The 27,511-nt window shown below is 42.7% G+C and overlaps 1 protein-coding gene across 1 annotated transcript in view; it reads left to right on the plus strand.

Moving 5' to 3' along the window:
* PSMC4 (proteasome 26S subunit, ATPase 4) overlaps nt 1-22,422 on the plus strand; it is a 34,795-nt gene extending 12,373 nt beyond the window's left edge. The window contains exons 5-11 of the mRNA XM_069201059.1: nt 3,107-3,216; nt 6,025-6,118; nt 6,481-6,648; nt 9,655-9,731; nt 10,407-10,575; nt 20,750-20,805; nt 22,136-22,422. Of these exons, the coding sequence (XP_069057160.1) occupies nt 3,107-3,216; nt 6,025-6,118; nt 6,481-6,648; nt 9,655-9,731; nt 10,407-10,575; nt 20,750-20,805; nt 22,136-22,249 (788 nt within the window). The 3' untranslated portion in view covers nt 22,250-22,422. The remainder of the gene's footprint in view (nt 1-3,106; nt 3,217-6,024; nt 6,119-6,480; nt 6,649-9,654; nt 9,732-10,406; nt 10,576-20,749; nt 20,806-22,135) is intronic.
* The last annotated feature ends 5,089 nt before the right edge of the window (nt 22,423-27,511 follow it).

Consider the following 27,511-nt stretch of genomic DNA (forward strand, 5'->3'; position numbering starts at 1 on the left):
GGTCTGAATACCCTATGTAGGAAGTTGGCTCTGTATGTGCTATTTCAAAGTAAGGAATAGCATGCACAGAGTCCAAGGGTTCCCCTTAGAGGAAAGATAGTGGCAAAAAGAGATCATACTAATGCTCTATTTTGTGGTAGTGTGGTCGAGCAGTAGGCTTATCAAAGGAGTAGTGTTAAGCATTTGTTGTACATACACACAGGCAATAAATGAGGAACGCACACTCAGACAATTCCAGCCAATAGGTTTTTGTATAGAAAAATATATTTTCTTAGTTTATTTTAAGAACCACAGGTTCAAATTGAACATGTAATATCTCATTTGAAAGGTATTGCAGGTAAGTACTTTAGGAACTTTGAATAATTACAGTAGCATATACACTTTTCACATAAAACACAAATAGCTGTTTTAAAAGTGGACACAGTGCAATTTTCACAGTTCCTGGGGGAGGTAAAGTATTGTTAGTTTTTGCAGGTAAGTGACCCACCTACAGGGTTCAGTTTTGGGTCCAAGGTAGCCCACCGTTGGGGGTTCAGAGCAACCCTAAAGTTACTACACCAGCAGCTCAGGGCCGGTCAGGTGCAGAGGTCAAAGAGGTGCCCAAAACACATAGGCTTCAATGGAGAGAAGGGGGTGCCCCGATTCCAGTCTGCCAGCAGGTAAGTACCCGCGTCTTCGGAGGGCAGACCAGGGGGGTTTTGTAGGGCACCGGGGGGGACACAAGTCCACACAAAAAGTACACCCTCAGCAGCGCGGGGGCGGCCGGGTTCAGTGTGCAAACAAGCGTCGGGTTTCCAATGGGAGTCAATGGGAGACCAAGGGGTCTCTTCAGCGGTGCAGGCAGGCAAGGGGGGGGGCTCCTCGGGGTAGCCACCACCTGGGCAAGGGAGAGGGCCTCCTGGGGGTCACTCCTGCACTGAAGTTCCGTTCCTTCAGGTGCTGGGGGCTGCGGGTGCAGGGTCTTTTCCAGCCGTCTGGATTTTAGAGTCAGGCAGTCGCGGTCAGGGGGAGCCTCGGGATTCCCTCTGCAGGCGTCGCTGTGGGGGCTCAGGGGGGACAACTTTGGTTACTCACGGTCTCGGAGTCGCCGGAGGGTCCTCCCTGAGGTGTTGGTTCACCACCAGTCGAGTCGGGGTCGCTGGGTGCAGTGTTGATAGTCTCACGCCTCTTGCGGGGATTTGCAGGGGTCTTTAAATCTGCTCCTCTGTAACAAAGTTGCAGTCTTTTTGGAACAGGGCCGCTGTCCTCGGAGCTTCTTGTTCCTCTTGAAGCAGGGCAGTCCTCTGAGGATTCAGAGGTCGCTGGTCCTGGGGAAAGCGTTGCTGGAGCAGGTTTCTTTAGAAGGCAGGAGACAGGCCGGTAGGACTGGGGCCAAAGCAGTTGGTGTCTTCTTTCTTCTTCTGCAGGGGTCTTTCAGCTCAGCAGTCCTCTTCTTCTTGTAGTTGCAGGAATCTAAATTCTTAGGTTCAGGGGAGCCCTTAAATACTAAATTAAAGGGCGTGTTTTGGTCTGGGGGGTTAGTAGCCAATGGCTACTAGCCCTGAGGGTGGGTACACCCTCTTTGTGCCTCCTCCCAAGGGAAGGGGGTCACATTCCTATCCCTATTGGGGGAATCCTCCATCTGCAAGATGGAGGATTTCTAAAAGTCAGAGTCACCTCAGCTCAGGACACCTTAGGGGCTGTCCTGACTGGCCAGTGACTCCTCCTTGGTTTTTCTCATTATCTCTCCTGGACTTGCCGCCAAAAGTGGGGGCTGTGTCCAGGGGGGCGGGCATCTCCACTAGCTGGAGTGCCCTGGGGCATTGTAACACGAAGCTTGAGCCTTTGAAGCTCACTGCTAGGTGTTACAGTTCTTGCAGGGGGGAGGTGTGAAGCACCTCCACCCAGAGCAGGCTTTGTTTCTTTCCTCAGAGAGCACAAAGGCTCTCACCGCATGGGGTCAGAAACTCGTCTCTCAGCAGCAGGCTGGCACGGACCAGTCAGTCCTGCACTGAACAATTGGGTAAAATACAGGGGGCATCTCTAAGATGCCCTCTGTGTGCATTTTTTAATAAATCCAACACTGGCATCAGTGTGGGTTTATTATTCTGAGAAGTTTGATACTAAACTTCCCAGTATTCAGTGTAGCCATTATGGAGCTGTGGAGTTCGTTTTTGACAGACTCCCAGACCATATATTCTTATGGCTACCCTGCACTTACAATGTCTAAGGTTTTGCTTAGACACTGTAGGGGCATAGTGCTCATGCACCTATGCCCTCACCTGTGGTATAGTGCACCCTGCCTTAAGGCTGTAAGGCCTGCTAGAGGGGTGACTCACCTATGCCACAGGCAGTGTGAGGTTGGCATGGCACCCTGAGGGGAGTGCCATGTCGACTTAGTCATTTTCTCCCCACCAGCACACACAAGCTGGCAAGCAGTGTGTCTGTGTTGAGTGAGGGGTCCCTAGGGTAGCATAAGACATGCTGCAGCCCTTAGAGACCTTCCCTGGCATCAGGGTCCTTGGTACCAGGGGTACCAGTTACAAGGGACTTACCTAGGTGCCAGGGTTGTGCCAATTGTGGAAACAATGGTACATTTTAGGTGAAAGAACACTGGTGCTGGGGCCTGGTTAGCAGGGTCCCAGCACACTTCTCAGTCAAGTCAGCATCAGTATCAGGCAAAAAGTGGGGGGTAACTGCAACAGGGAGCCATTTCTTTACACCCTACATTGATGGTGAAGTATTTAATGCACAAGGATACTAAAATGTTTTCAGAAATACTAAGTGTTGAGCTCAGACTATCCACTCTAATGTTCAGCTTGCCATATAGGCATAGGGACATAGCTTCAGTAGTATTCCTGAAGGGAATCCCGCCTGAAAAATTCAGAAGATAAAATTACATGCAAATGAGTTGCTCTGCCTGAGAGCTCTGAGACCGAAGCACGCCATCAAACTTAATTTGAACTATTTTTGATTACATCTACCAGTTAATAGAGACCACCCATTTTGAAGTTTGTCAGTCTTTCCAGTTTGTAATTTCACTGTTCCTTGATTTTCATGAACATATTTTAACCATGCGGGGGACTTATGCTAATGTGGCCTGTGTGTGTGTTGTTTCTGCTTACAGATCAAAAGCCAGACGTTCTGTATTCAGATATTGGAGGAATGGACATTCAGAAGCAGGAAGTTAGGGAGGCAGTGGAGCTTCCACTGACGCACTTTGAGTTGTATAAACAGGTGAGCATGTGCTGCGTTTCGTAAACTCTTTGGCTATGGGAGTACTTATTTTTAACCTGTGTTTCTTTAATGTTGTCCATATTCTTACACATGATAGATGGCCTTCATGTTAAGAGTCACAGAGCAGCAAGTGCTGGGCAAATGAGTTAGTGACATTTTGTTCTTTGGCCAACATAACTTGATTATTCTGCAGAGATTTGAAAATCTGTCTTTACCCCACTGAGCAGAGATTCCATGTATGCTTCTCCTGCATTAACATTTGAGGTTCTACAACTTTAAGTACAAAGTAATAGAACAAAAAAGGGTTTGAAAACTTTAAAACTACACAGTGTGAACATCGGCCTAGCACATTAACATCTCTAACTTTTTGAGGGCAAGAACAATTGTATGGTGCTCCTCAAGAGTAGTAATAGCTGTGTTTGACTTAGAGTAGACTGAAAGAGGGAGTCCGTGGAGGGACACCTCATGAGCAAGAAAAGGTTTTTTTTTTGTTTTTTTTTTTGGGTGCGTGAGAATCCGCGGATCCATCAGGGCACTAAGGTAACTCTAATACGCTTCCTCGCCATGAACTGCTAATTACCCTCTACCCTACATATTAGATGAGTTATGAAATCTTTGACAATATCACTGCATCATTTGCCATCAAATTATTTATGACAAAACTGTGCATGTCAGGGGCGCGAGTTCCAGTTACCTTAGGGTACGAGTTACAGTTTTTTGAGCTAACTATAACTTCTGAATTTCTATGGTTTTATGTGTGTAAAACCTGAAGCTAACTATAGCATCTCTGTATCCTTTGTTTTTTTATTAGTGGATTTCTAAGGGTTTTTTCAATTCTATTTCCTAACTATAATGTCCTTGTAAATTTTGGCTTTTTCAGTAAAAAAGATATGCATCTATCTATATATCAGAGGGGAAAAAAAAACAAAGGTTACAGGGACGGTATAGTTTGGGTCTGAATTTACTCATACCAGAGCAAAGAAATTCAACAGTTATTGTTGGGGTTCTTTCAGGTACTATATCTCGCACCCTTCCCATGCACAGTTTTCTTATCAATAATGTTATTACAAACGTTACAGTGATATCAAAGATCGCATACAAGATCTCATCAATGACGTGGTGTAATTACTGCTAATTATCCCAAAAATTACGGCACTCATGACATCTTTAATAACAGCATTGATAATATCAATTTAATATTTGAGTATAAAAAAATACGAAAAAACTGTGCATGGCAGGACTTTATGGCACGAGTTAGTTACCTGAGCCTAACTATAACACCCCTGTAACCTTTGGTTTTTAGAGTGAATATACATATATATATATATATATATGTGGGTTTGGGTGTAGATTTTATATATGTAGCTACACACACACCCGTATGAATAGGAGTTAACCCATAATACATATATATGGTAGGCTCATCAGCGCAAAATTGTAAAATAAATATTAGACACCTTTTCTTCAAAGTGTAGATAGTAAGGAGCGTTTATAACGCACTTCACACACCTATTTAGAAATAATAGCATTTGTGTTGCAATGTGAAGGTACCACAAAGTAAAACATTGCGATGTAAAAGTAACCGCCATATAGTTAGCGTAATGTAATTAGATGCATTCTGATGACTGACATTCATTTTTGTTATTTCGTTGCTTAGATATTGTCATGCTTGAGTATTCTGTGTAGATGAACCCATTGTGCGTGTATCTTGAAATATAATTGTAAATATAATTATTACAATAGAAACCGAAGTCATTGATATTTCTGGATACTCCAGAAATTACAAGTGGGCTGTCTTGTTGTCTCTTCCCTGCCCCCCCAAAAAGTCATTGCGAACGGACAATAGATTTAAGTAGCACATCCATTATCAGAGGTCAAAAGATAGGAACTCGACTGACATTCAAGTGAGGCAGAAGGGTGATTCATGCCACACTGTTATTGTTTACCTTCAGTCTTAAATTTAGACTTTGTGCCTTAATGGACAATCCTCCATAACAACCTGAGAATGAAGTTAGGGTTAATCCAAAGACTAGGTCCCTGGGGTGGATTACAACAGTGAACCTTGCAGTGTTTCCCTTTTTGTATGTAGGAACTCGACCATGGAACACTCGCCCTGCATCTGCAGAAGCAGACATCCTCATTGGTGTCAAACTGAAACTAAGGATCCAATTAATCTAGTTCAATCTTGTGGCACACCACTTATCTCCTGTGATGGCATAACTCACCCCTTCCAAAGGTTTTACCTCAGGGAAATTGTGTTATGGGCTTCATCTTTGCCTTTAGCGTACATAAATATAGGTCCAAAAGAGCCTGTGGTATATTTTTCATATCTAGCAATTATGAGGCACAGACATTGATTAAAATGTGTTTTGGTATGTTCCTTGGGTTACCAATCTTCAGATATATTTATTGCAGCAGGTTAATTATTTTCCTAGATTCTTAAGGTCTGCCAGATAATTTGTGCCGTAGCAGCATTCTTGAGTTACTCTTGCTACAAAACGGGCAGTTTTTTTGTCTACTTATCTGCGCACTGTTTGCCTCCACTTGTTAGCTTTAATGTATTTTCTGGGCCTCAGTTTTCTCTGTATTTTTACCACTTATTGGTAACCTCTTGCTTGAAGTGCAAGGGTAGAGCTCCAAGTCATTGTACAATCAGTCCAGGTAGCTGCAGACCTGAAGTTGATCAGCATTTCATTAATTGTACACAGTTAGCTGAATCCTTGATAATTAGAGGCATTTCATAGTAGAATCTTGGTAGCTAAATAACTAATTGATGTCCTTTTACCACCTCCCTCCCATTTCATTCAGATTGGCATTGATCCTCCCCGTGGGGTTCTTATGTATGGTCCTCCTGGATGTGGGAAAACTATGCTAGCCAAAGCAGTAGCTCATCATACCACAGGTGAGTATAGTGTCTTTGGAAGGAAGACACGCAGGTGAGACAGATTCTTGCCAAGGCATTTAAATGTTGGTGTTTGTGCCACACACAGCTTCAAATTAAGTTGTGAATGGTGATTTGTTAGGCTCTGTCATTGGATAAGCGATTCAAGACTGAAACAGTTAATTTTCACCAAAGAGTCATACTGAGACTAGTTGGGGAACTGCAAAGCGTATTTTTGTGCCTTGCAAGGAAATATTTAAAAGAACCAGTGTGAGAGAATTTACTGTGACACATTCTATCCATTTCCAATTCATAGCCTCTCCATTCTTGTTCAAGCTCAACATGCATCACAGTTCTTTTAATGATTCTATACCTCCTTCTAGCTGCCTTCATCCGAGTGGTAGGCTCAGAGTTTGTACAGAAGTACCTGGGCGAAGGACCCCGCATGGTGCGAGACGTTTTCCGACTGGCTAAGGAGAATGCCCCTGCTATCATCTTCATTGATGAAATTGATGCCATTGCAACAAAACGCTTTGATGCACAGACTGGAGGTATTGTTGGAATAATGAACTGTTTGTTGCTGCAGTACTATTTTTGTAGCAACAAGACTATTGTGTGGTGCAGCTGTTACAAATAAATGCTCGAAATGGGTTTTGGAATAGAAGTGAGTGGATGGGTCGTGCAGGAACGCAGTGTTTTCCAAATATAGCCATATATGTTTCCAGTTTCACCTTCGGATGTATTCTTAAAATAAATGTTACGTTAGAAAATTAACGCATCCCATGTTGTACCAAAGCATTAGGCCATTTGGTGTCTGACAATTTTATGCAATCTAAAAAATGCTAATTTAAAGTAGAGGGCTGGCATACGCACAACTAAATTACAATTTTAGAGTGAAACCCTGGTATGAGCAGAGTTCCAAGAATCAAAAGCAACACTTGCCTTTCACCAAATGATAGTTGTATGTAGGTGTACAAAACCATTGGAAGCTTGCACACATCTTATACTTGTATGTTTTTAAACATTACGCATTGCTCCATAGGTGCACTAAAAACATTTGTGAATTTGTCATAACGTAGGATCATGTTGCAAGTGTTTTCTTGTTTTGTCAAAGATCACCTATTGGTGTGCTTCTGGAGAAAACCAGTCCCAATTCACTTTGATAACTATCAAAAGAGCTTGCATGACGGCAGTTGCATACCCTACCCCATTCCTTATGTCACTCCTAGGTTTGTGACCATTGTGACCATTCTAATGAAAAATACCAGTTGATTTTGTTCCCTATTTTTATTAATTCATCCGTAGATGTTTATAGAGGAGCCTGTATTCTAAGATGTTTTCAGTATCTAAAGGTACAATAACAAACAATTGCTTATCGTTTTTACTGATCGCTAATCTCTCGCCAGAACTATCATTCTGCATATTCGATGCCAGTTTGATAGTGCAAAGGGTGCAAGTCATTTTGTTGGTCCAACGTCTTCACGTGTCTCTTCAGTGCTTTTGATCTGTGCTTGCTTTAACCTGTGTAGATGTAGGAATTTGGATTGCACTTTATGCCGCCATGAAGTTTACACTGGTTTGTGTTTGGATCTTAAAGGATCTTGACCCAAAGATGGGCGCAAGCTTCTCTCCACTAATAACTTTGTTGTTGATTTTATCCAACCCTTAGTCATTTTAAGGCGGATGTGCAATTTTATCTCCCAAGAGGACCTTCAGGTAGCGATACAGCTGTTTATTGTAATCCCCTGGTCTGCAGATCCCTCATAAAATTGCTGAAAAGTTTCTGACTAATGCACACTAGTCTGTGATTATTTATCTTCCGCAAACGGTCTGCTTGAACAATTTAAAGAGACATAAGTAGAAAATAGAATCTAGTAAATGCATGAAAAAAAATATATAGCTCCCTCTATTCCTATATAAATTACACTATGATTAGTACAGAACTCCTTTATCAACCACTATCATTTTAAAACAGGGATTCATATTTGTTTTGCTTCAAATCACCTCCACAATATCACAAATTTTGTGGAAATGCACGTTAAAAGATCAATTGTGATTGGCATGGTGTTACCTAAACTCTACTGTGTCAGTGGCATGTTAACTTCAGTAGTTTAATATTTATTCAGTGCTTGTTGACACAAGGACAACTTGGTGCTAGAATCCGTGGACATTGTTAGCTGTAGAAAGGGAAAGGAAAGATGAGACTGTACCTTGTATCAAGGGCAGACTACTACAATAATTAAAACAAAATTTTCATGGCTTTCATGATCGCCAGTGGTACTGCATATCCCTGATGGGCAGGGCTATATTGTTCCACAGATGGAGACACAAGTAACTAAGAGAACGCTGAGAAGATAGTGTAAGATTCTGTTGATGAGTAACGGCTAAATTGGCATGATTTTTCTATGTTGTGGTATAACTTGTGTACAGAGTATCTCAAACTTCAGTCTTTGTCTGATTAGAAGCCAGTGAAGATTAATTTTGGTTTAAGACATATGTGACCTGCTAAAATAGGCCACTTTCCTCAATGCATTGTTCTGTATCCTCCGCTAGAATACATGCGGAGACCACTTGAACGTGATACCCCTGGGGCAAAAATGGTAGAATTTTGGCTAAACATTTGAGTCAATAGGAAATGTTTGAGGAGCTAAACTGAGAATTGAAGGGAAGATGGTTGTTATTAGTTAGTCCCAGAGTTTTCTCCAGAATATCCAGGATAATCTACAACAGTGTTAATGGAACTGTGGTTAGTTGAGACCAAAATTATGAAAAAGTATATGTTATAAAACCCATGAGATAACTATGTTAAAAGAAGGGATAGGAAGAGAAATAAAAAATGAAGGTCTAAAGCTGAGGTAAGCATGCTACCAGTTCCCAGAAATCACTGTGAACTCTCTAATTGGCTTGTTTAAGAATGTTAGCCAGGATACTTCACTTTTCATTAGAGCTGCCGAAAGTCATCAACTGTAAAAATAAACCATTATGTGGCTGGTTGGGAGAGATGATAATCAGTGAGTCGTCATACACCAACTTCTGAGCCCCTGGATTTGGCTGATGTATTTTAGCATTTTAACATCTTTTTGCCATATACATTTAAACATGGTTATTCTTAATGGCATATAACATCAATCAAAAGTATGTCTTTTATGTCTTGTGATGTTGATTTTAGTTTTGAGTTCGATCCTTTCGTATTTCTGTGAATTAGCACAGTAGAAGAAACTTTCCATTATAATTTTAACATTAACATTATTCGTGGCTTGCACATACCTATTATTCATCTTAAATTATAAAGTATGTTTCCTTCTATAAATGCATTTTTTTTTTTTTTTAATTTAATTTAGGAATGTAACATATTTTAATCCCGATTCCCACCTCTTCTGCATTACCAGTTCATATAAATAATGATTTAGGCATCTCGTCTAAGCATAGTTTAAAATACGTCATTGTATTTCGTGTTCTTAGGTTAACAGTGGTTTTAGATTCCATTGTGGTACATGCTTTTGTTGCTATTAAGCCAGGTTTACTTATGGTGACCGTGCCTGTTTTCTCATCTCCAGCGGACCGGGAGGTTCAGCGGATCCTCCTAGAGTTGTTAAATCAGATGGATGGCTTTGATCAAAATGTTAATGTGAAGGTAAGGGCTTGTCAAATATTAAGAAGGTAGTTCATTACATCTCCCAATTTCTTTTCTTTTTTCTTTCTCTGTTTTTCTTCTTCTTTTGTTCTGAACTAAAATATTTCAGACTTGCTATTTTTCTAAATATCGGCATTTGGACGCTTTTCCTTTATAGTGTTGAAGGAATTGTCTAATGTGTATGTACTGAAGTAGTTTGCTAAAACCTTTAGCTTAATGTCTTTGAATGTCATAATGGACGTTTCTTGTGAAAAAGGTTGTGTTAAGAATGTAGGTGCCAGATTGAGCCATACTGAAGAAATTTCCCACAAGACTCCTATAGACTTCAAAATGTATCATGAGATATCTTTTAAAATGCATTTAAGATCAGAGTTGAGGTCCATGCTCCCCTTGCCCCAAGCTAAAGTAGCTTGTCTCTGAAAAAGCTTATATACTTACACTCACCACAGTTAATATCACATAGAACAGAATAACCTCTAATAATGAGCACTTAATGAAACCTGACATTTATATTGGTATCTCTTATGTAAGTTAGCGTTTTAAATGGCCGTTTTTAAATATGTTTTGGAAAAATGCTGGAATATTTAGTTTGATGCTTAACCTTTGGTGAAGTTACCATTGATCCTGTGTTCTTGGACAACTAGTTTCTTAACCATGCTTGCATATTCCTTCCAGGTCATAATGGCAACCAACCGAGCTGACACTCTGGATCCCGCACTGCTGAGGCCAGGCCGACTTGACCGTAAGATAGAATTTCCAGTCCCAGACAGACGACAGAAGCGTCTCATTTTCTCCACCATCACAAGCAAAATGAACTTGTCTGAGGAGGTGGACCTAGAGGACTGTATCCTTTGTATACTGTAATTATTATAATGACGATAAGGGTGTGTAGAATTCTGTCAAATCATGGTGAATTATTTACACATTACTGTTTGCTTTTCAAACCCTCACATAAATTAGTATCTTGTTGAACATCCAAATGGAGTAATGTTATATTAGTGCAGGTATGGTATGTGATTTCCATTTATTTTGTGTAACTGATATTGTCTTTAATTTTTAGAAGCAATTTAAAAGAAAATACCAACTTATCCCAATTTTTACTTTAGATTATTACTGCTGTGGTATAGCACAATTAATTTATTCAGTCAATTTGTGGTAGCACTGGCTAATATGCAGTTTTCTAATGTCTGAAATGTATGTGTAGCTCTGTAGGATTCTTTTACTTGACATATAGTACAAAAAGCTCCCTTAACCAACGTAGATTACAAGTATCCCTTCACTTGGCCTCACATTTCCCAGTACTTTTATACTAAGTAGCTTCTAAATTAAGTCATGAGCAACTTGCTTATTGCATTCCTACAATTTATTTGTAGCAATTAACTTCTAGATAAGGTGATGTGTGAGAAGGGAAGCCTCTTATTCTGCCAGTGTCTTTCTTCCAGTGCTATGTATGTATTCAGATTTTTTTCATGAGTAGGTTAATTCAGGTGATAACTGGCTCACCTTCCTTCTCCTAAACATGTCCGGCATTCCTGTAAAATTTAAGAATCCACTCCCTGTAAGTGCAAGATTTGAGATCAGCACTTAATAACACTTGGGGCACTTTTCACAAAGTAAACTTGCGTGTGTAGATTTACTCGTGTACATCTTGCAATCTAAATCTAATTCTATGGTATTTTGCTTTTGAACATTTCCAAGTGTAGATTTACACCCATGTGTAGCCTTACCCCTCAGTTCAAGGGGTGGAGACATCAAAGACTGAATTTAAGAGTGTAAAGTTACTACTAGTAACATTTCAGACATAGATATATATCTCTGCATCTTGCAGAGAACTCTGTTTGGGAAATTATAGGGAAAATTAATAACGTTTATTTTTTAAAAAATGTTTTAATGTAAGTATAAACCAAAATTATTGTAACTTCTAAACTAGGAAAATAAAATGTTATAGCATGTTAACCCTTCACAATGAAAGGTTTAAACAATTTAGCTACTACTTCATAAATAAGTTTTAAATAAAACAAAATCACCCTTACTAGTATTTCTATTTTTAATTATTTTAGTAAATGTAATTAAGTTCTAATTCAGTTGCGAGTAATATAAATTTTGAATACAATAAGCTAAGTCTATTTCACAAATTACTTTGGTAATATTTTTTAATTATTTTTTATTTTGTTTAGTCAACATAATTAAAACATTTGACATTAATTCCTCTTGGGTCTTGATACTGTCTATGGAAGTGTCTTGTGGAATACATTTTCTACTGTTTGGGACCTTTAGGGTTGGAGAAACTTTGGAAGTGTAGTTTTAGTTTGTGAACAGCAATAATGATGCTCCTTTGTATTAGCAAGTCCCTCAGTAAACCTCTCCTAATCTCTCACTTTACCCTTCCATACATTTCCGTTCATCTCCCATCTCTGTTAAGAAATAAGTATTTTCCTAGTTCCCATTTTTAGCCAAACAGTATTCCCAGGGTGCTCTCTACCCTGGCTACTGCTCGCCACACTTCTGCCATACTGCACCACACAACATGGAAGGAGTGTTCACATACACCTCCTGCAAGTTCTCATGCACTCTCCCTCACATAAAACCACCAGTCCTACACCAACAGCACCCACTCACACAAACCAGCTACTTACACACACCCAGACAGACCAAACACCACACGCACAACACACTACACTGGCATGCATGCTTCTCAACACTGCCTCCGTTCCCCCTGCCTCACCCACCAAACACTCTACTGGAATATGGGACTGTTGGAAAATGATCCTCTCTGAGGGGGTCACTTCAAATGTTTTGCCTTTCTCCTCTTTTTCTGACCTCGTTTGTGTTGGCTTTAGGACTCTGGGCACTTTACCACTGTTAGCACGTGCACTTTAGCACTAGTTATCTCCCTAAGACATGGTAGCCTTGGCTTGTACCCAATTGGCATATTTAATTTACTTGTAAGTCCCTAGTAAAGTGCACTACTTGTGCACAGGGCCTGTACATTAAATGCTACTAGTGGGCCTGCAGCGCTGATAGTGCCGCCCGCATAAGTAGTCCCTTAACCATGTCTGAGGCCTGCCATTGCAAGGCCTGTGTGGGCAGTTTCACTGCCAAGCCCTAACCCCCCTTTTTCTACATAGGTCACCCCTAAGGTAGGCCCTGAGTAACTCATAGGGCAGGGTGATATGTAAGTAAAAGACAGGACATGTACATGTGTATTTTACATGTTGTGGTAGTGAAAAACCCACAGATTTGTTTCTCGTTACTGTGAGGCCTGCTTCTGTCATAGGCCAGCCTTAGAACTGCCCTTATATATCCACATCTGGGCTATGTTGGTTGACCACTCCCCTTGCCTATTCCACCCAGACAGCCATAAACACAGGACACTTGGTCACATCTGCATACTGAATTGGTCTCCCTGGGCAGGACGGGTGGAGTAGCTTACACACTTTAAAGGCCAGTGGCCTTACCCCACAAAAAGGACTGATAACCTGGCAGACAGGGCTGGGTTAAAAGGGGAACTTGTGCACTTCAGAATCACTCTTTGAAGTTTCCCCCAATTCAAAGGCATTTTTGGGAATTTATACTGTCTGTGGCCCACCAAAATTAGATACTTCTGGATCTACAGCTGGACTGCTTTGCTGAAGAGGACTGCTGCCCTGCTTGTTGCCTTGCTGGCCCCTGATTCTGCTGTAAGAACTCTGCCTTCCCCACAAGTGCTCTCCAAGGGCTTGGATTGAGCTTGCCTCCTGTTCTGAAGTCTCAGGGCCACAAAGACTTCACCAAAGAGAAGAAAATCCCAGTGTGTCAGAAAATCAATGCAACACCTGCAGAAATCGATGCAGCTCCTGCCTCGCGGCTGAAAAAGCATCTCACCGCCAACCAGATAGATGCAGCACCTGCTCCTTCTTACCAGCGCATCAAGGATTTTCAAGGCATTGTCCCTGGGTATCAAAATATCCCCTCATCGCAGCCAGGAGCCAAGACTGCGCTCTGCACATCGACACATCCCCCTTGCAGCATAGAAAGAAACTGCACATTGTCTGTGCCACACCAGAAAGTCTGACACTGCAGCTTATTTTTCAACACAGCTCCTAGGAACCAAGGCTGCGCTCCTGTAAATCGATGCATCACCTTGCAGCATGGAAAGAAATGGTGCATCGTCGGTGCGCGCCGGATAATCTTACACAGCGCCTTATTTTTCGAAGCAACTTCTCCTTCATGACCCTGTGCATTGTTATATTTGACGCAGCCCAGGTTCTATGTGCTTAAAGAATACAACCACTGATTCCTAAGGATTGAGACTCATTTAAACCTTTTAAAAAGGGATATCTTGACTTGTGCATATTTGATTTTTGTTGTTTTGGTCTTATTTTATTCAGATAAATATTAATCTATTTTTCTAGACTGGTGAGGAGTAATTTTTGTGGTGTTTTCACTGTTACTGTAGGAGTTATTGCACAAATACTTTACACATTGTCTTTTAAGTTAAGCCTGCCTGCTCTGTGCCAAGCTACCAGAGGCTGAGCGCAGGATCATTTGGATTGTGTTGTGATTTACACTGACTGGGATTATGGTCTCTACTTGGAGAAGAGTGTATACCTCTGCCAACTAAAGACACGATTTCTAACAGGGGCTTACTGCAAAACAGAAACATGGCTAAACTCAACCTCTACTGGACATCGCTACAACCATCCCTGCAGGCTACAAGATCACAAGGCAAGACCATCACCACAAGCCTATAGGGGGAGTCGGCATCCTATTCAAAGATATCAGCAGCTGCGCTGCTTACATATATACCCCTACCAGCTAAGTGGAACACCTCAAGTGCAAGATATGCATCACAGCCAACTTATACCTGGGAACCCTTGCATACAGACCACCAGGGACCAACTTTCTCAATCCGCATCAGTCAGCAAGCCAGCAACCATGACATGGACAGACCATACCCTCGTCAGGTTCTGTATACCAATTCTACACCACCATGGGAAATGCCTGCTGCAGCTGGAAAAGCCTCTCGGAAGAGTGGGCTTGACCCCGCCTGTGCACTGGTCTGAGCACCCCTGGAGCAAGAACCTCAGCTACTGCATGCGCTGTCACCCTGGCTCCTCTTAAACCGAACCCAGTGGCAAGAACCTGACCACAAGCCAGCTGGTACTCATAGTAACTCATTTTAAGAAAACGCCACTGCAAGCAAATGGAGCATAAATGGAAAATTAGTCAAGAAAAAATCTTCAGATCAGCCCTAAAACACTACCACCAGAAGATGTGGAACACCAAGCGCACAGCTTATGCATATTGCATTGATGCCGGCACTAACAGAAGCAAGGAAATCTTCATCATCAAAGATTTCACCTCCACTCCTGTTGCCTCTAGTACCACCACCCCTTCACAAGTCTTTTGCAACAAGATCTCTGAATTCTTCTATAACAAAATCACTTCCATATACAACAGCTACGACCTTTATCTCAACTCAAATTTCCATCATGACCAAAGGATGAATCCTGACCTCGTGGCCCGCCGTCACCTCTGTCGAAGTCACTGCTACCATTAAGACGTCCCCATCTGAGCTTTGCCCCACCACACCTTCACCAAAGGACACCTACTGATCAGCGAAGTACCAACACCCATCCTCAATGCCTTCATTGACTCAGTCACATTCACGGACTCGTGGAAACATCCCATTGTTATGCCCCTGCTCAGGAAACAATCCACTGACCCACCCATGCTTTTCAACTGCAGACCCACCTCTCGCCTGCCATACCTGACAAAGGTCTTAGAGAAGGTAATCAACCAATGTGTCACTGAACATCTCAGCTACCACCAGCTTCTCCACGCCACAGTCCAAATTCAGGCTCCCCACAGTACTGAAACAACACATATCGCTGCCCCAGACAGTCTCACTTGATCCTGACAGGGGAAACACAGTACCACTCACTCTTCTGGACCTCTCTGCACCTTTTGGCAGTCTCACATCACATCTTCATCAGGCGCATACATGAGATTTGTGTTCAAGGACCCTCTCCACTGGTGTTGCTCCTTATCAGCTGATGGAACACAGCCTGACACCTTATACTCCAGAAGCTTGCAAATTGATCTACACAGTATCTTATGGTTCATCGCTCAGCCCCTCTCTTTTCAGTGCATACATCATCCCTCTGTCCTCCGTTATCTGTGCATGTGACCTCAACATCCTGTCCTACACTGATGTCACACTGCTCATACGTCTTCCTACAAGATACAGACCCAAGAAACAAGTTTACCACCTGCATGACTGAAGTTGTTTACTGGGTGAAAGCCAACTGTCTTAACTCAACACCAATGTAAGGAAATGCCTCCTTGGCATGGTTACCCCCTGACTTTTTGCCTTTGCTGATGCTATGTTTTGAATTGAAAGTGTGCTGAGGCCTGCTAACCAGGCCCCAGCACCAGTGTTCTTTCCCTAACCTGTACTTTTGTATCCACAATTGGCACACCCTGGCATCCAGGTAAGTCCCTTGTAACTGGTACCCCTGGTACCAAGGGCCCTGATGCCAGGGAAGGTCTCTAAGGGCTGCAGCGTATCTTATGCCACCCTGGGGACCCCTCACTCAGCACAGACACACTGCTTGCCAGCTTGTGTGTGCTGGTGAGGACAAAACGAGTAAGTCGACATGGCACTCCCCTCAGGGTGCCATGCCAACCTCACACTGCCTATGCAGTATAGATAAGTCACCCCTCTAGCAGGCCTTACAGCCCTAAGGCAGAGTGCACTATACCATAGGTGAGGGCACCAGTGCATGAGCACTGTGCCCCTACAGTGTCTAAGCCAAACCTTAGACATTGTAAGTGCAGGGTAGCCATAAGAGTATATGGTCTGGGAGTTTGTCAAACACGAACTCCACAGCACCATAATGGCTACACTGAAAACTGGGAAGTTTGGTATCAAACTTCTCAGCACAATACATACACACCGATGACAGTGTACATTTTATTGTAAAATACACCCCAGAGGGCACCTTAGAGGTGCCCCCTGAAACCTTAACCAACTACCTGTGTAGGCTGACTGGTTTTAGCAGCCTGCCACACTCGAGACATGTTGCTGGCCCCATGGGGAGAGTGCCTTTGTCACTCTGAGGTCAGTAACAAAGCCTGCACTGGGTGGAGATGCTAACACCTCCCCCAGGCAGGAGCTGTAACACCTGGCGGTGAGCCTCAAAGGCTCACCCCCTTTGTTCCAGCACCACAGGGCACTCCAGCTAGTGGAGTTGCCCGCCCCCTCTGGCCACGGCCCCACTTTTGGCGGCAAGGCCGGAGGAAATAATGAGAATAACAAGGAGGAGTCACTGGCCAGTCAGGACAGCCCCTAAGGTGTCCTGAGCTGAAGTGACTCTAACTTTTAGAAATCCTCCATCTTGCAGATGGAGGATTCCCCCAATAGGGATAGGAATGTGACCCCCTCCCCTTGGGAGGAGGCACAAAGAGGGTGTACCCACCCTCAGGGCTAGTAGCCATTGGCTACTAACCCCCCAGACCTAAACACGCCCTCAAATTTTGTATTTAAGGGCTTCCCTGAACCTAAGAATTGAGATTCCTGCAACTTACAGAAGAAGAGGACTGCTGAGCTGAAAAACCCCTGCAGAAGAAGAAAGAAGACACCAACTGCTTTGGCCCCAGTCCTACTGGCCTGTCTCCTGCCTTCAGAAGAAAAACTGCTCCAGCGACGCTTTCCCCAGGACCAGCGACCCCTGAATCTTCAGAGGACTGCCCTGCTTCCAAGAGACCATGAAACTCCCGAGAACAGCGGCCCTGTTCAACAAAGACTGCAACTTTGTTTCCAGAGGAGCAGATTTAAAGACCCCTGCAATCCCCGCAAGAAGCGTGAGACTTGCAACACTGCACCCGGCGACCCCGGCTCGACTGGTGGAGAATCAACGCTACAGGGAGGACCCCCAGGCGACTCCAAGACTGTGAGTAACCCAAGTTGTCCTCCCTCAGCCCCCACAGCGACGCCTGCAGAGGGAATCCCGAGGCTCCCCCTGACCGCGACTACCTGGCTCTGAAATCCCGACGCCTGGTCAAAGACCCTGCCCCCAGGACCTGAAGGATCGGAACTCCAGTGCAGGAGTGACCCCCAGGAGGCCCTCTCCCTTGCCCAGGTGGTGGCTACCCCGAGGAGCCCCCCTCCCCTTGCCTGCACCCGGCCGCCCCCACGCTGCTGAGGGTGTACTTTTTGTGCTGACTTGTGTGTCCCCTCCCCCCCCCCCCGGTGCCCTACAAAACCCCCCTGGTCTGCCCTCCGAAGACGCGGGTACTTACCTGCTGGCAGACTGGAACCGGGGCACCCCCTTCTCCATTGAAGCCTATGTGTTTTGGGCACCTCCTTGACCTCTGCACCTGACCGGCCCTGAGCTGCTGGTGTGGTGACTTTGGGGTTGCTCTGAACCCCCAACGGTGGGCTACCTTGGACCCCAATCTGAACCCCGTAGGTGGTTTACTTACCTGCAAGAACTAACATTACTTTACCTCCCCCAGGAACTGTGAAAATTGCAGTGTCAACTTTTAAAACAGCTAAATGTGTTTTATGTAAAAGGTATATATGCTATTGTGATTATTCAAAGTTCCTAAAGTAGTTACCTGCAATACCTTTCAAATGAGATATTACATGTAGAATTTGAACCTGTGGTTCTTAAAATAAACTAAGAAAATATATTTTTCTATACAAAAACCTATTGGCCTGGAATTGTCTCTGAGTGTGTGTTTCTCATGTATTGCCTGTGTGTATGTACAACAAATGCTTAACACTACTCCTTTGATAAGCCTACTGCTCGACCACACTACCACAAAATAGAGCATTAGTATTATCTCTTTTTGCCACTATCTTACCTCTAAGGGGAACCCTTGGACTCTGTGCATACTATTCCTTACTTTGAAATAGTGCATACAGAGCCAACTTCCTACAACCAACAATACAGAAGTAGCGCCCTTTGGCAAGAAGACCCCACAATGGTTCTCAGTTGGTGTCCATCCGAACTCAGGCTGACACCCATCTCCCATTTCAGAATTGTCGGAATAATCAACAGCAGAATGGACATCACTGCACAATTCAACACTGTCACTTCATCCTGCTTCCCGAATCTGATGATGCTGAGGAAGCTTTTCAAATGGATCCCAAGCAACCCTAGAAAAACTGTCATTGACATTTAGTCACTAGCAAGTTAGATTATGGGAACACCCTCTACATCGTGATCACCAAACAACTCACTAGAAGACTACAAATCATCCAGAACTCAGCAGCGAGAATAGTTCTCAGTCTCCCACACAGAATTCGCATCACACCACACCTCTAGGAGCTCCAGTAGCCTTCAATACGCAAACATGCTCATTTCAAACTTCTTCCACACTTTCAAGGCACAATACAACTTAAGCCCCACCTACTCCTACAAAAGCACCTTTTTTTACAAACCATCCAGACACCGCCTCTTAACAGGACTCCTATTTACACACATCTCATGCATACGCAGACCCAGACCAGGAGGATGTGTCTCTTACATCGCTCCTAAAGTGTGGAACGCCTCCCACTCCACATTAGAGCCTCCTTGTCTCTTGAATTCCAAAAGAAGCTGAATTCCTGTGTTTGTTTTTTTTTTTTCTTTCTTTTCAGTGAACCAACCTACTATAGGGCGGGTTGGGCACACACCTGCTTAGCACCAAAATACCCATGTAGATGATAGTACATTTTACAAATGAAGGTAACGTATCTTCAACTAAGCTGAAGAGGATAGTATTCTCTCCTTATAATCTATGTTTGCAACATCAGAGAAACTGTAGGTAAACCGTGATAGCATGAGGAGGGGGCTTCGAAAATAAAAAATAGTAACAGTTATATGATGTTGTTTGACAATGCTGTCTGAATGAAACCTAGATCATAAACAGTTTGATGACCCTGTCTCCTACTATGATGATGACATCTTACTGCAGTGATTTCAGTGTGCCTTTGTGGGTACATTTTTTTCCTTCCTTAGGTCTTCCTCTTTACTTGTTAATATATGTAACATGGACCCCAATTCATTTTCTAACTATAACTGATCGTTGTAGTTGTCATTTTTTTTAAGTCCTTTCCAAATTGCTGCATGAAATCATAAGTACCTTTTGAGTAACACCTGTTATGTGCAACGCTTAGAAAGTAGACCGTGAATAGTGAAGTGCTTCATGGACCTAATTATCTGCATTTTAAACCAATGTTGCACCTATGAAACTTCCAGTACAATGCAAATTACACAGTTCACATGATGCTAACAGGGTTCGTTCTGTCTGATGTTCAGGATGGATTGTGGGTAGAAGAGCGCTCTTGTCCATTCTGAATCTGAAATCCCTTGCATACTACATCTTCTGGCACGTGATTCTTCTTGAGTGATGGTTGAAAATTAGAGAAAATAAAAAAACGTTGGCAGCACAGTTCGTTCACTGACTACTAATTTGAAACAAATCTGTGGAGGTATGTCCTCCATTTAAGGGACGTAGTACTCCCAAAAGAATTAAGCAGTACTGTACTGGGTTAGACAACTGATAACGTTTTAGGGCATCACAATGGGGGAAGCACAAAAAAATACTCAAGTTTGTTATGTGAATATTTGAAATGTGTACTCTGGAAATCTCATCTTGTCCCGATTCTTCTCTGTTATGTGTTTAGTGCTGTTTTATTTACTTTTTGAATATTGGAAGGCAAAGATATTTTTTTCGAGTCATCACTTTTGAAAGAGCTTTTGCTGATTTGGCCTGGTTGTATTTTGAAGATATTAGAACTTGCACTGCCAGCTGCACAATAACTTTGCAGAATGTGATTGTGACGATTTTGTCACTTTCTGAGAATTTCCTTCAGCAGTAATCGTCTAGATTGTTCTTGGCTCAAGTTTCAAAGTTCAATGCCTGTGGTATAGAGCTGATGATGGGATTGATTTCCATTTCAGTGCTCAGCTGCCAAATAGGATGTTCCTAGTGTTTTCCATTCAGCATGCAGCTTTAAAATATTCCTTTACTCGCTGCTCCAGATGTTGCGAGGCCTGATAAGATCTCTGGTGCCGACATCAACTCGATCTGCCAAGAGGTAAGTGTTAAATAAAGACTACCATCTGAAAAGAAGTTGACTTTTAAGTTTATGGGTTGAGTAATGTTCCTCTCTCTACCTGTTAATCGTGTGGCCAATGACCCGACTACTTCAAGGTCTTTAAACCCTTCCGGTATTTGGAGCTCAGCACACACACTGTGCACTAATAAGTGCAGGCTCGCTTGTATTGGTGGGATCTGACTTCTCTGTTGTCATTCTTTACAAAATGTACAACATTGATGCTACCCCTTAAATGTATGGCAGTTCTTTTGCTGAATGTCTTGGCAACACTTGAGAGATTTTATTTTCTTAGATCTATTGTAATTGCGTGTATTGATTGTGCCTCGTTTATATTTGTCTGTTCTCGTCAAGTAACCGTAATGTCATTAACAAAGTGTTTTTTTTAATTTTTTTTAATTATTAGATAGCTAGCTATCCTTTTAGTTACCATGGTTGTATTATTCCTGCTGCTGTCATAATCTAATCAATTGTGTAGGGGAGGGGAAAATGAACAATGTCCTGGGTCGTGCACCTCTTTAATCTCTGTCTGAGACTTAAGCCCAAATAAGAAAAATACTTTTTAGGGAATTGTGCCCCACAGACCCACGTAACATGTCACCTGTGCAAATATTTCTTCTTTCTCCCGTGGCTAATGATTTGTGACACCCCTAACCATGAACGGCCAAGCACCACACTGCCAGTGTGGTCTGGCGGTGAAGATGTGCAACATAGGTACCTGGCAAACATCGCTGCACTGCCAGACTCTAGCTGCTTTCAGTGGCAGCCTCAAGAGGAAGGCAGCTCTCAGATGTCAAGCTTGTCAGGGCACCACCGACCAACAAGTCGTGTTTCCCTCAATTATTCTTAATTATTCTACAGGGTTGGCATGTTCTAATTTACATGCATCCCCTTTCACGAGGCGCTTCATAACCTTTCAATACGTATTTTAAAGTCCTGAACTACTGAGTGCAGCTCGGAGCCCTTTCTACCTTTTTGGGTCCATTCTGGGTCGTATAGTCAGACAAATAAGATAAATACCGTGACATGTTAGACGTGTTTTGTAGTTCTTCCCGACTGATTGTGGTGAAGCATTTAAACGTGATATAATAATATTCTTCAATCTCAGTTACAGGTAGTTTTTCTTTCTCAAGTTTGGTTCAGTACGTCTGTGCAGCACATTCTCTCTCTTATCCTCTTATCATGATTAGCACATGTTTTTACTCCTTGCTGCTGTGAAGGTAAAACTCTTTGGATTAGATGTGGTTCAGCACATGCCTAGCATGTCCGTCTCTCAAAGCCATGAAACTGAAGTGTCCTTCTGTGTCCCTAGGGCGGCATGCTGGCAGTCCGCGAGAACCGCTACATCGTATTGTCCAAGGATTTTGAAAAGGCGTATAAAACAGTCATCAAGAAAGACGAGCAGGAGCACGAGTTCTACAAATAGAGACTGCTGTGTTCCCACTACTCGCCCTGACACCAGTCCTACCAGGAGCCTTGCCAAGCTGCGGCTTCCATCGCACCCTCCCACCTTTCTAGGTTGATGTGTGAATGAAACGTTCATGTAATTGTTTTGTTTGGACCGATGAAGAAGAGTTTAATAAAATTAAGTGGACCATTCTGTTTACTATTTTTTATTAGGTCACAGGCAATCTCTGCTGTGGAGAGAGGAGGTTTTTTTGTTTTTTACTTGAGTCTTGAACCTGAACCAGACACTGAATGTTGCCATCGTGCTGCACAAGTTTAGCTTCTGACATCAGTCACATAATGCACCATCAAACAACTTTTCCTGATAGATACTTCTTAGAAGTTTTATATAATGTGAACCAGACCTAAAACGTTGACTGTGCAACCAGTTATGTTACAAAAAGAACAGTGCAGACCTAATGATAACTTTATGGTCTGAGATGGAGATAAAAACAAGCAGTTTATATACATGTTAAGCCAAATTGACAAGTGGCTAACAGGTCAGGCCTCTTGCGACCTTGATCAAGAGAACTGATTCTACTGCAATGCCGTTGGGTAAAATGCTGTTGGAACAAGGAGACTTTTTATTTATTGTATACATATCATACAAAATTTGGCCGTCCTGATGGAGGCCCTCAAAAGCGTTGATACATCTTTCAGGCTAAAATCGCTTCAAAACAATAGCAGGAGCGATTAGCTAGACTAAAAACTTAGGAGAGTCAGATAGCCTGGTTTAAAAAAAAAAAATAAAAAAAAGCTCAGCTGTGGGTGATCGTAGCTTTCTTTCTGCTCACTGCCTGAACGTAGTCAGACATCGAATTTTTAACTATTTCCGACATTCAAATATTTTTCTTAACTCGATAATGCTTATTTTATGAGCCTCTGAAAAATTCAAATGCTTCGTCGTTCTTGCCTAGATTTGTATCTGCTGCTTACAAACTAACTTGTGAAGCAGGTGCGTTATCCAATGAATCATTTAGTGGGATTGGAATTTCTGGCCGGCTGGTTATGTACAAATCGATAGCGCAACACAGGTAAAATCGAGAGATTTCCTCACAGCGCAGTGCCTCCCAGAAACTAAAAGAATAGGGGAAGGCTTACGCATACCTGAAGTGTTTAACCCACACCTTTTCTGAGTTGAGAGAGGGGTACACAGGAAACGTATATACGAACTGATTGTAATTCTGGAGCGCCCTCTGGCACATTCCGGACAAATGTGGCTCACTGACTGATTTAGCATTCCAAAGGTAATGCAGTAACAAAATTAACTTCTGGCCAATGTTTTACACGGATAATGCATAATTTACTCTTCCCTAGCGAGTTAACCCATCATGTGTAGAGAACATTTGTAGTGGGCCCACACTGCTGGCCTCTATCCCTTTGTAAACACTGGGGCTTCTTCTGGCTTTGAATTTCATAATGATGTTCTTCTACGCTTGGTACACTCTGCGGCCAGCGGCCGGTCTTGTGAAAAATTCACTACTCCGTGCTGCATGTAGTCCATAATAAAAAATGTCAAACAATGTATGATAGTGTTTCTCAATGATTGGGTTTCAGTGAAGTGCCCGTCCTGAAATATATTAACCAGATTGTTTAGGTCAAGCGTCCACAATTAGGTGGATGCTTTTTCTCGACTGTTAAAGGTAATTTATGATGGATACTTCCGGCCACAGATTCTTCACCTTTAGAATCACCCCTCCGCCAGACATCATTGGTCCTATACGCTGGTAGGTGTGTCATTTAGCAGAAAAACAAATGTTTGGTAAAGGAAAATAAAAACATAATGTTGTAGATATTTCTTGCACAATAGAACCATGTGTTACTAGTTGTTTTGTTTTTACTCTTTCTTAAATTTTTTGCTTCGCCCATCCATTATACAGTGATAACCAAGAGTCGGGATCACCAGAGAGGACATTGTTCACCTGCAGCCTGGAAAAGAGTAGAATTTTCAGAAAAAAAACTTAGCTGACCAGGTAACCGCGGAGAATGAGTTCCAAATCCCCATAAAAAACGGTGGAAAGAAAGGAACTGACATCAACACATAAGGCTGACACTGATATGCGGCTCAATCGTTACTTCCAAGGTGGAACAAAATCAACGCAGACCCGCACGGCGCCACATGTTGGCTCGTAGGAACAATGCTGTGTGAATCTTCCTGATCCGGTCCGAGAGTATTCTAAAGGTGAGTAATCTATGGTTCGATAGTGTGAGCATTGCCGAAGGTGAGTAACTTGCTTTTCAGGTGGTTGAGTAGTGGGAGCGCAGGGGAGTATAGATTACGCACACTAGCTGTAGCACACAATCTGTCCTATGCCTGTGTATTGTATTTAGTGATGTTAATAGTTTGCGTATTGTGGGGGACGCGCTGACATTATAGACTGGAGGAATGTGGGAGATGAAATATTTCTTTCTATCTAAATATGATGGATAAATGTCAGCGGGGAAGTACCAATAGCAAGACAGTAGGTTTTGAAATATGGAGCTGCAAAGCTGTCTTGTTGATATGGAAGAGTCAAACTCTCCCCTTTGAATAAGGGCTGGTGGCCTGCCCATGCAGATTAGAGACGTGATGGTTTGAATGAAATGTCAGGAGAAAAAGTGGTGATACTAATGAAAAAATCAAGTAGCTTTGGCACTATTATCTTCATTAAAGCTATGCCACTTACTAATTTGAATGAGAGGGTTGACCATCTTTTTACTTGGTCTTTTGTCTTGGAGATGGTAGTACCATAATTTTCCATTATGAAATTGACTATATCGTGGGTGACCCATACCCCAAAATATTTTACTGATTCATCACATAATTTTAAAGGACAGGAGTATAGGTTTCGTAGTGGTTGGAGTGAGAAGGAATATTAAGAAAATACTCCAATTTATAGTAAGCCCTGAAAGGAAGGCGAATCTTATATATTCATATATAATTGGAAAGGAGACTGCTTTGAGGCTCTCTCCCGAACACCATCATGTCATCTGCACAGAGTGAAATGACAAGTTTAGGTGAAGTAAACCAAAGGGCACTATCCAAGTAAAGTTGCCCAAGTTTACTGGACAAATGTATCCAGCACTACTGCACATAAAACTGGTAAGGGGGATACCCTTCTAGTGCCTCTGAATATTTCCTTTGGAGTAGATACAAATCCATTGTCACACAGCCGCACTGATTAGCGTTGAGTAGATCAGTGTGATCCAGTGCATAAAAGCCTACAACGTACAGAAATTCCCATTCCAGGGAATCGAATGCTTTAGTGGCATCCAGGAATACTGCTGCTGATTCGGTGTATGGGTCTAACTGGTAAATTACTGGAAACAGAGTACTTGAGTTGTGCAAAGCAGACCTGCCAAGGGATAAGCATGATTCGTCCTAATGGACCATATACGGGAGAAGAGAGATTGTTCTGTTAGCAATGATTTCGGCAAATATTTTGGTGTGCAGTGTTTATAAGTTAAAGCGCTCTGTAAAACGTGCAGTGGCCCGAGGGTTTCATTCATTTGGGCAGGGCAGTGAGCGCCTCTAGAACAGTGTTCCCCAACCCCCGGGCCACGGACTGGTGCCGGTCCGTAGATCAATCGGCACTGGGCCGCCCGAGGAACTTCAACTTCATTTCACTGTGGCGGGCGGCCGAGGCGCAGAGCATTGCGCCCTCCCAAGCAGGCCACGGAAAAATTAACAAACATTTACCGGTCCGCGGCGATAAAAAGGTTGGACAACACTGCTCTAGAAGGTCGAAGAATTCACTTTTCATGTGCTTCGTCAAACAAAACAAGCAAGTTATGGACTAGTGTATCACCAAACGTTTTATAGAACTTGCATGGCAAGCCGTCAATGCCTAGTGCCGTGGCATCCTTTGTATAGTTGGTATAATTTCCTCACTGGAGACAGGCTGCTGAAGGTATTGGTGAGTCTCCTAGACAAGCAAGCGCTGTGTTTTCCAAATGTAGCTGAATTTGGTTCGAATTGTTGCAGGATTTGGAAAAGTATAACCCACTTTAGAAGTTTGTGATGGCATTTATAATATTGGCTCAATCGTATAAATGGGGAACCCACCTTAATTTGCAATGAGTAAATACCAGCGCACTGCTGTCTGACTAGGCTAGGATTTTCCTAGTCCTGCTCCTCCACAGGAGCACGCTATATATATATATTTTTTTATAGGTATTTATCTTTCCACGATGTCCCGCTCTAACATCCTTTGATGAGCTCTAAAGGTTTTAAGGATTCCTAAATTGCTAGAAGATTTAGACTGGAAAATGCCATATTAGACTGGAAAATGCCATATTTAGAAAAGTGGCATTTACAAAGTAGTAACTTAAAACCTGACTTCACCATCAGATTGAATTTTTAATTCCTGTTAATTTGAGTCCTTAAGTCTTGGGTCCAGCTATTCCCAAATCGAAGTTATACATTCTAAGGTGTTAAAACTTAAGTCCATAATTATATAAAATGGTGCACAATTGCTCTAACGCAGTTGTGCGTTATTTAATTTAAAGCAAGCTAATGCCATTCCCTAACACCATCCGTGCACCATATTTAAAAAATGACACGCGATGGTGCTAAAGAATGGCTAGTGCCTCCAAAAAAGACCCTAGCCGGTGACAGATGGCATTGGGGAAATGGCGCTAGTGGATAAAAAAAATGACAGTAGTCTGATTAGTGGCAAATTATCTGCTGCTAATCAGCCTAGCGTCATTTTTTGATGCACAGGAGGTCAAAAAATGACTCCTGTCTAAGCATGGACAGGAGTCATTACCACTACCCCAATGCCCACCACAGGGGACCAGTGTCCCCAGGACAAGTGCAACATACCCAGTGCCAGGCAGGGGGTCCCATGTAAGGGGCCCCCAGTGTGAGACACACACACACAGCCACCTTAACCACCACCTTCACCTTATTTTATATATGACCATGCCTGTAGGTGATTGAGCTTTTAACTGTATCACCCCTAATACATTTTATTTCTGGAGGACAAAGTTGACAAAATCCAAGGCAAGGGTCGACAGCACCCACTGCAATGTAAATTTTCCCTCTTGCACCCCACACCTTCAAGGATCCACAAGGAACCAGTCATTACACATATTTTAAATAACAGAAACCTAGCCTACTACAGTTGGTTGTCACCTATCAAGTTGTAATTGTTCAATCCTCATCATCTGTACTTCCTGCAGAACTTTGGTCCTCCACCCCATGAACCGTTCAATAGTGCTCCCAGGCAATCACGTGTCAACACCCCCTCCTCCCTCCGTG

The sequence above is a fragment of the Pleurodeles waltl genome, chromosome 7 (genome assembly GCF_031143425.1).
Source record: "Pleurodeles waltl isolate 20211129_DDA chromosome 7, aPleWal1.hap1.20221129, whole genome shotgun sequence".
NCBI lineage: Eukaryota > Metazoa > Chordata > Amphibia > Caudata > Salamandridae > Pleurodeles > Pleurodeles waltl.